Source organism: Silene latifolia, unplaced genomic scaffold (assembly GCF_048544455.1).
Source record: "Silene latifolia isolate original U9 population unplaced genomic scaffold, ASM4854445v1 scaffold_106, whole genome shotgun sequence".
NCBI classification, from domain to species: Eukaryota; Viridiplantae; Streptophyta; class Magnoliopsida; order Caryophyllales; family Caryophyllaceae; genus Silene; species Silene latifolia.
Genome location: NW_027413125.1, coordinates 1,741,702 through 1,751,459, shown reverse-complemented (window position 1 = coordinate 1,751,459; position 9,758 = coordinate 1,741,702). Strand labels below are relative to the sequence as shown.

Below are 9,758 nucleotides of genomic sequence, written 5' to 3'. Positions count from 1 at the left end.
ACACAACGAGTCACAAGGGCTAATGAACAAGGATAAAAGGCTCACACCACGAGTCACATGGACTAATGAACAAATACAATTGTTTAACACATCGAGTCACAAGGACTAATGAAAAAGGATAAATGGTTCACACAACGATTCACATTCACTAATAAACAAGGATAAATGGTTCACACAACGAGTCACATTTACTAATAAACAATGAAAAATTGTTCGCACAACGAGTCACAAGGGCTAATGAACAATTACAATTGCTTAACATAACAAGTCACGAAGACCAATGAACAAGGACAAATGGTTCACCCAACGAGTCACATTTACAAATAAACAAGGATAAATGGTTCACACAACGAGTCACAAGGGCTAATGAACAAGGACAAATGGTTCATACAACGAGTCACATGGACTAATGAACAAGTACAATTATTTTAACACAACGAGTCACAAGGACTAATGAACAAGGACAAATGGTTTACACAACGAGTCACAACGACTAATGAACGAGGATAAATGGTTCACCTAACGAGTCACGTGGACAAGTGAACCAAGACAATTGTTTAACACAACGAGTCGAAAGGACTAATGAACAAGGACAAATGGTTTACACAACAAGTCACAAGGACTAATGAACATGGACAAATGGTTCACGCGAGTCACTTGGACTAATGAACAAGTATAATTGTTTAACACAACGAGTGACAAGACCAAATGAAAAAGGACAAATGGATCACACAACGAGTCACATTGACTAATGAACAAGTACAATTGTTTAACACAAGGACTAATGAACAAGAAAAAATGGTTCACACAACGAGTCACATTTACTAATAAACAAGGACAAATTGATCACACAATGAGTCACAAAAGCTAATGAACAAGGACAAATGGTTCACACAACGAATCACATGGACTAATGAACAAGTACAATTGTTTTAACACAACGAGTCACAAAGACTATTGAATAAGGATAAATGGTTCACACAACGAGTCACATTTACTAATAAACAAGGACAAATGGTTCACACAACGAGTCACAAGGGCTAATGGACAAGGACAAATGGTTCACACAACGAGTCACAAGGACTAATGGACAAGTACAATTGTTTAACACATTGAGTCGCATGGACTAATGAACAAAGACAAATGGTTCCCACAACGAGTCACATGGACTAATGCACAATTATAATTGTTTAACACAACGAGTCACAAGGGCTAATGAACAAGGACAAATGGTTCACACAACGAGTAACATGGACTAATGAACAAGTACAATTATTTTAACACAACGAGTCACATGGACTAATGAACAAGGAAAAATGGTTTACACCACGAGTCACAAGGACTAATGAACGAGGACAAATGGTTCACCCAACGAGTCACATGGAAAAGTGAACCAGTACAATTGTTTAACACAACGAGTCAGAAGGACTAATGAACAAGGATAAATGGTTTACACAAGGACAAATGAACATGGACAAATGGTTCACACGAGTCACTTGGACTAATGAACAAGTATAATTGTTTAACACAACGAGTCACAAGGACTAATGAACAAGGACAAATATTTCACACAACGAGTCACTTGGACTAATGAACAAGTATAATTGTTTAACACAACGACTGACAAGGGCTAAAAAACAAGGACAAATGGATTACACAACGAGTCACATGGAGTAATGAACAAGTACAATTGTTTAACACAACGAGTCACAAGAACTAATGAACAAAGACAAATGGTTTACGCAACAAGTCATAAGGACTAATGAACATGGACAAATGGTTCACATGAGGCACTTGGACTAATGAACAAGTATAATTGTTTAACACAACGAGTGACAAGACCTAATGATCAAGGACAAATGGATCACACAACGAGTCACATGGAGTAATGAACAAGTACAATTGTTTAACACAACGAGTCACAAGGACTAATGAACAAGGACAAATGGTTCGCACAACGAGTCACATGGAGTAATGAACAAGTACAATTGTTTAACACAACGAGTCACAAGGACTAATGAACAAGGACAAATGGTTCACCCAACGAGTCACAAGGGCTAATGAACATGGACATATGGTTCACACAAAGAGTCACATGGACTAATGAACAAGTACAATTGCTTAACAACAAGAGTCACAAGGACTAATGAACAAGGACAAATGGTTCACACAACGAGTCAATTGGACTAATGAACAATTACATTTGTTTAACACAACGACTCACAAGGACTAATGAACAAGGATAAATGGTTCACACAACGAGTCACATGGACTAATCCACAATTAGAATTGTTTAACACAACGAGTCACAAGGGCTAATGAACAAGGACAAATGGCTCACACCATGAGTTACATGGACTAATGAACAAATACAATTGTTTAACACAACGAGTCACAAGGACTAATGAAAAAGGATAAATGGTTCACACAACGATTCACATTCACTAATAAACAAGGATAAATGGTTCACACAACGAGTCACGTTTACAAATAAACAATGACAAATGGTTCGCACAACGAGTCACAAGGGCTAATGAACAATTACAATTGCATAACATAACAAGTCACGAAGACCAATGAACAAGGACAAATGGTTCACACAACGAGTCACATTTACTGATGCGTATACGTAGCGGAAGACTTAATTGTTTTGTTTTTGGGTTTTTGTTGTGCAAAAGATAAAGGATATTTGTTTCGATTCCTTGAGAAGAGATCGAAAACAATGGGATATTTGGTATCACTAGACCTATAGTGATAACAATGGGGAATTACTCGAAACGCGTCAAGCAACTCAAACTCAAACTGCGGAACACGTCCTTAGTTTAAGGCAAGATTCGAAAGCCTCGACTCTTGGAAAAAGATTGAAACCACCAAGTTTCTCTCTCTAAAATGTTTATACTTCAACTTTTGATGCTTACAAATGAGGGAGGCTAGGTCCTTTTATAGTAAAAAGTCCTTGGCCTCCAAGCAAAGCATTAAATGCTAGTTGTAAGTTCTAGGATGATTAGGTGCATAGAACTTACAACCTAGACCTTTTGTCAAATCTTATTCAAACTAGTTTGAAAAATGCAAAAATATAAACTTAGAATTCCTCTCCCTTGGTGCCGCCACATTCGGCCCTTCCCCCTTGTTCCCATTTGATTTTCTTTTGTTCCCACACGGCATCAAGGGGTGTGCGGATCTCGAGCTTCAACCGCGCATAATACCTCTCTTTTACGCAAACCCATCCAATTTTCATGCATAAAAAATGTGTTATTTGGGCCTGGTTTTGATTGGTGTTCTATGTCGAGCACAACTTCTTCCATGGGGTCCATATCCGCGTCATCTCCTCCTTCTTGAAAAGGAATTGCCCTCAATTCCTTGATTCCATCATCGTCAATGTAAGGAGATAGATCCCCGACGTTGAAAGTGGCGTGTACCCCATACTCTCCGGGCAACTCGATCTTGTATGCGTTGTCGCCTACCTTTGATATTACCTTGTAGGGACCTTCTGCTCGTGGCATGAGTTTGTTTTTGCGTTTGTTCGGAAAACGCTCCTTCCTCAAGTGTAACCACACGAGGTCTCCTTCATTTGAAAGATCTTGGCTGGCGGGTTTTGTTCGCCTTGCGCTTGTACATTTCATTAATTTTCTCAATTCTTACCCTGACTTGATCATGTAGTTTGATCATTGATTTCAATTTGGATTCCGCATCCTTGTGTATGATTTCATCCTTGGGTAAGGGAATGAGGTCTAGTGGTAAATACGGGTTTATACCATATACGACCTCAAATGGGGAGTGCTTTGTTGCATAAGTTGGGGAGCGGTTATATGCGAACTCAGCGTGCGCGAGCTTCAAATCCCAATCTTTCTGAGTTTTACTCACCAGACTTCGCAACATTGTACCTAGGGTGCGGTTCGTGACCTCCGTTTGTCCGTCATGTCGAGGGTGATGAGAAGTCTTGAACAAAAGCTTGGTTCCCACCCTCTTCCATAACGTTTTCCAGAAGTAGCTTAGGAATTTGGAATCTCGATCGGAGACGATTGTCCTTGGAATCCCGTGGAGTCGTAGGACTTCCCGAAAATATAAGTCCGCCACATTGCTGGCGTCATCGGTTTTGTGACAGGCGATAAAATGGGCCATCTTTGAGAATCGATCCACCACTACCATGATCGCATCTTTGCCTCTCTGTGTTCGCGGTAATGCCACGATGAAATCCATGGATATATCTTCCCAAGGTCGGCACGGGGTAGGTAATGGCACATACTCCCCGGGCTGGAATTTGCTTTTGGCCATGTGACATGTGATGCACTTTCGTACTATCGCTTGCACGTCTCCTTGCAATTGTGGCCAATAAAAATGTTCCTTGAGGATATCCACAGTTTTGTTTACTCCAAAATGTCCCCCAAGTCCACCTCCGTGGGCTTCTCGAATAAGGAGTTCTCGGATCGGGAGTTTCGGGACACAAAGTCTGTTTCCTTTGAAAAGAAAACCGTCTTGTGTAAGGAATTCTTCATGAGCCCCGTTTTCGCAAGTCTTGAAGATTTCCCCAAAGTCGGGATCGTTCTCGTAGGATTCCTTTAGTGCTTCGAATCCTAGTAATCGAATATCGAGCACCGTCAATAATGAGTATCGGCGCGAGAGAGCATCGGCCACCACGTTACTTTTGCCAGTTTTGTATTTGGAGGAGAAATGGAAAGATTGCAAAAATTCCACCCACTTGGCATGCCTTGAGTTCAATTTTTGTTGCCCATTGATATGTTTCAAGGATTCGTGGTCCGAGTGCGGGATGAAATGACTTGGTCGGAGATAGTGACTCCAATCTTTGTAGGGCCCTTACGATCGCATAGAATTCCTTGTCGTAAGTCGAGTAATTGAGCCTGGCCCCGTTCGGTTTCTCGAGAAGTAAGCGATGGGTCGCTTTCCTTGCACTAACACGGCTCCAATTCCAACACCGCTTGCATCACATTCGACTTCGAACGGGCTGGTGAAATCTGGGAACGCCAATAATGGTGCCTCACAAAGTTTTTGGATAATCGTCTCGAAGGCCCGTTGAGCAGCCGGGGTCCATACGAAAGTTCCCTTCTTTGTACATTCCGTGATAGGGCTAGCGATGGTGCTGAAATCCCGAATGAACCTTCGATAGAATGAAGCAAGTCCGTGAAAGGATCGGACTTACGTGATTTTCGAATAGGCCATGATTTGATCGCCTCAATCTTGGATTGATCGACGGAAACCCCTTCTTTAGAAACCTTGTATCCAAGAAATATAACGCTCTCGACTAAGAACGAGCACTTCTCCTTCTTTCCATAGAGTTGTTGCTCCCGAAGTGTGTTGAACACCTTACGAAGATGTTGGAAGTGGTCATCCTTGCTCCGATCAGTAGATCAAGATATCGTCCAAGTAAACGACTACGAATCTGCCTATGAAAGGCTTGAGTATTTCGTTCATGAGTCGCATAAAGGTGCTTGGAGCGTTCGTCAAGCCGAATGGCATAACCGTCCACTCGTATAGCCCATGCTTAGTTTTAAACGCAGTTTTCCACTCGTCCCCTTCTCTCATCCGAATTTGATGATAGCCACTCCTCAAATCAACTTTAGAGAAGATCTCGGCTCCATGTAACTCATCGAGCATATCATCAAGCCTCGGAATTGGAAACCGATACTTGATAGTGATGTTGTTCACGGCTCGGCTATCGATGCACATTCGCCACGTTCCATCTTTCTTTGGAACAAGTAGTGTAGGAACGGCACATGGGCTCATGCTCTCGCGTACATAGCCTCGTTCCATTAACTCTTCGATTTGACGCTGTAACTCCTTGGTCTCCATCGGATTGCACCGATAGGCCGCTCTGTTTGGCAAAGGAGCTCCGGCAGAGGTCGATTTGGTGTTCGATCCCACGAATAGGTGGTAACCCAGCGGGTAACTCTTCGGGGAAAACATCCTTGAATTCTTCCAGGAGCGAGATTAATCGTCCATCCTTGCTTTCATTGCTAGGCGTTTCGTTGACCACCATTAGGTAAACCTGTTTGCCATTGACAATGGCCTCGTCCACTTCTTTCTCACTAGCGAGCATGGTCATGCTAGTAGTCGTTCTACGTTTGGCGCTCATAGAACGTACTTCAACTGGCGCCATTTTTTTAAGGACAATTCTTTTTCCCTTACTTACCAACTCGTACTCGTTGCTTCGACCGCGATGCACCACATCCCGGTCATATTGCCAAGGTCGTCCTAATAGGACATGACATGCATCCATTGGCACAACATCGCACAGGATGTCGTCGTTGTAAGATCCCATGGTCAGTGTTACCTTTACTTGCTTAGTGATTTTCACTTTATTCTCGTCATCGAGCCAATGCAGGGCGTAAGGTTTTGGGTGAGGTGTCGTGGGTAGTTTCAATTTCTCCACCATCTCTTTTGAGGCGACGTTGGTGCAACTGCCTCCGTCAATGATTAGGCTACACCATTTGTCCTTCACTTGGCATTTGGTGTGGAATATTTGACTTCGCTGCTCCGGTTCAATGGGTGATGTTTGAGCTTGCAGGGCTCGGAGAACCAAATTGCAATCATAGCTAGGAGCGACGTAATCTTCGGCGTTCCCGGTGGGTGCCTCTTCCTCATCTCCTTCTAGATTAAAAATACCCTTAGTTCTTTCCTCTTCTTCGAACAGTTCCTCACGACATTTCACGGCCTCTCTTAGTGTGATGGTTCGCTGCTCGGCACGCATTTTTGAAATGTCCAAACCCTTGACATTTAAAACACCGAATCTGCGTGGAGTTATTCTCCTTTGCGGCGGGTGATTTGCTAGCGACCTTTGGAGTAGGAGTCATCTTGGGATCGGTGGTGTTTCCCGTTGTGCTTGTCCTTGAGTTGTTCTCATTTTTCCAAGTCCGGCTATTCTCACCATAGGTGGTTGTCACCTTCGTCTTTCCTTGCGCCTCCACCTTGAGACACATACTACACAAGGTATCGAAATCGAGTAATTAGAACTCGACAACATGGGCGATGTTGCGGTTTAGACCTCGTAGGAATCGCGCCATCCTTATGTCCTCATCTTCCACCAAGTCTCCCATTAAGGCCAGATTCTCAAATTCGTTGATGTACTCTAGGACACTCAGCCTTCCTTGGGCAAGATCGGTGATCTTACGATAGGTCGTGAGCCTATGCGTTGCGGGGACATATCTCTTCCGTAATTTTAGTTTAAGCACGTGCCACGATGTTATCTTTGATTTTCCGGCTCGAACTCTTCTGGTCTTAAGGCTTTCATACCATAATGAAGCCCCATTTCTTAATTTCAAAATGGCGTACTTGCAGCTCTGTTCATCATCAAGTCCCTTAAAATCAAACATCCGATCTATTTGTCTTTCCCATTCAAGGTAAGACTCGGGATCCGTGCTTCCTGTGAACTCGGGTAGTTCACTCATTTTGAACTCGTCAATGACTCGTTCACGTCTTGGCTGCCATTTGGGATCGTGTTCTTGCAATTTCTTTAAGGCCTTTTGAAGATCCTTGAGAAAGTTTGGATCGTCGAAGTTCATATTTGGTGATTGGGTTCTTTGATTTTTTTTTCGAAAAGAAAGATGTGTGTTTTTTTTTTTTTTTTTTTTTTTGGTCAGTGAACAGTACCGTGAACAGTGTTTTTCGTTTTTTTTTTTTTTTTGTTCAATTCGTGCCTTCAAGATCCAATCGATTAAACCTCAACTTCCTTGCCGAGTTTAATCTTTGAACACCAAGCGCGTTGGATATTCAACTATCAACGGATTGGGACCTCCTTAGGACCGTCTTGATTTTTTTGGGGTGATCAAGAGCCGAGCTCGATACCATTTGATGCGTATACGTAGCGGAAGACTTAATTGTTTTGTTTTTGGGTTTTTGTTGTGCAAAAGATAAAGGATATTTGTTTCGATTCCTTGAGAAGAGATCGAAAACAATGGGATATTTGGTATCACTAGACCTATAGTGATAACAATGGGGAATTACTCGAAACGCGTCAAGCAACTCAAACTCAAACTGCGGAACACGTCCTTAGTTTAAGGCAAGATTCGAAAGCCTCGACTCTTGGAAAAAGATTGAAACCACCAAGTTTCTCTCTCTAAAATGTTTATACTTCAACTTTTGATGCTTACAAATGAGGGAGGCTAGGTCCTTTTATAGTAAAAAGTCCTTGGCCTCCAAGCAAAGCATTAAATGCTAGTTGTAAGTTCTAGGATGATTAGGTGCATAGAACTTACAACCTAGACCTTTTGTCAAATCTTATTCAAACTAGTTTAAAAATTGCAAAAATATAAACTTAGAATTCCTCTCCCTTGGTGCCGCCACATTCGGCCCTTCCCCCTTGTTCCCATTTGATTTTCTTTTGTTCCCACACGGCATCAAGGGGTGTGCGGATCTCGAGCTTCAACCGCGCATAATACCTCTCTTTTACGCAAACCCATCCAATTTTCATGCATAAAAAATGTGTTATTTGGGCCTGGTTTTGATTGGTGTTCTATGTCGAGCACAACTTCTTCCATGGGGTCCATATCCGCGTCATTTACAAATAAACAAGGATAAATGGTTCACACAACGAGTCACAAGGGCTAATGAACAAGGACAAATGGTTCACACAACGAGTCACATGGACTAATGAACAAGTACAATTATTTTAACACAACGAGTCACAAGGACTAATGAACAAGGACAAATGGTTTACACAACGAGTCACAACGACTAATGAACGAGGAAAAATGGTTCACCCAACGAGTCACGTGGACAAGTGAACCAGTACAATTGTTTAACAAAACGAGTCAGAAGGACTAATGAACAAGGACAAATGGTTTACACAACAAGTCACAAGGACTAATGAACATGGACAAATGGTTCACGCGAGTCACTTGGTTTAATGAACAAGTATAATTGTTTAACACAACGAGTGACAAGACCAAATGAACAAGGACAAATGGATCACACAACGAGTCACATGGACTAATGAACAAGTACAATTGTTTAACACAAGGACTAATGAACAAGAACAAATGGTTCACACAACGAGTCACATGGACAAGTGAACCAGTACAATTGTTTAACACAACGAGTCAGAAGGACTAATGAACAAGGACAAATGGTTTACACAACAAGTCACAAGGACTAATGAACATGGACAAATGGTTCATACGAGTTACTTGGACTAATGAACAAGTATAATTGTTTAACACAACGAGTCACAAGGACTAATGAACAAGGACAAATATTTCACACAACGAGTCACTTGGACTAATAAACAAGTATAATTGTTTAACACAACGTCTGACAAGGGCTAATAAACAAGGACAAATGGATTACACAACGAGTCACATGGAGTAATGAACAAGTACAATTGTTTAACACAACGAGTCACAAGAACTAATGAACAAGGACAAATGGTTTACGCAACAAGTCACAAGGACTAATGAACATGGACAAATAGTTCACACGAGTCACTTGGACTAATGAACAAGTATAATTGTTTCACACAACGAGTCACAAGGACTAATGAACAACGACAAATAGTTCACACAACGAGTCACTTGGACTAATGAACAAGTATAATTGTTTAACACAACGAGTGACAAGACCTAATGAACAAGGACAAATGGATCACACAACGAGTCACATGGAGTAATGAACAAGTACAATTGTTTATAATGAACAAGGACAAATGGTTCGCACAACGAGTCACATGGACTAATGAACAAGTACAATATTTAACACAACGAGTCACAAGGACTAATGAACAAGGACAAATAGTTCACACAACGAGT

General features: G+C 41.7%; 2 protein-coding genes across 2 annotated transcripts; both read right to left on the bottom strand.

The window, feature by feature from the left end:
* Positions 1-3,164: 3,164 nt before the first annotated feature.
* LOC141637414 (uncharacterized) lies at positions 3,165-3,623 on the bottom strand. Its single transcript, XM_074446897.1, has one exon. It carries the CDS (start codon positions 3,621-3,623, stop codon positions 3,165-3,167), a length of 459 nt encoding a protein of 152 aa, XP_074302998.1.
* Positions 3,624-6,962: 3,339 nt separating this feature from the next.
* Positions 6,963-7,517, bottom strand: LOC141637413 (uncharacterized). Its single transcript, XM_074446896.1, has one exon. The coding sequence runs from the start codon at positions 7,515-7,517 to the stop codon at positions 6,963-6,965; it is 555 nt and encodes a 184-aa protein (XP_074302997.1).
* Between the last annotated feature and the right edge of the window lie 2,241 nt (positions 7,518-9,758).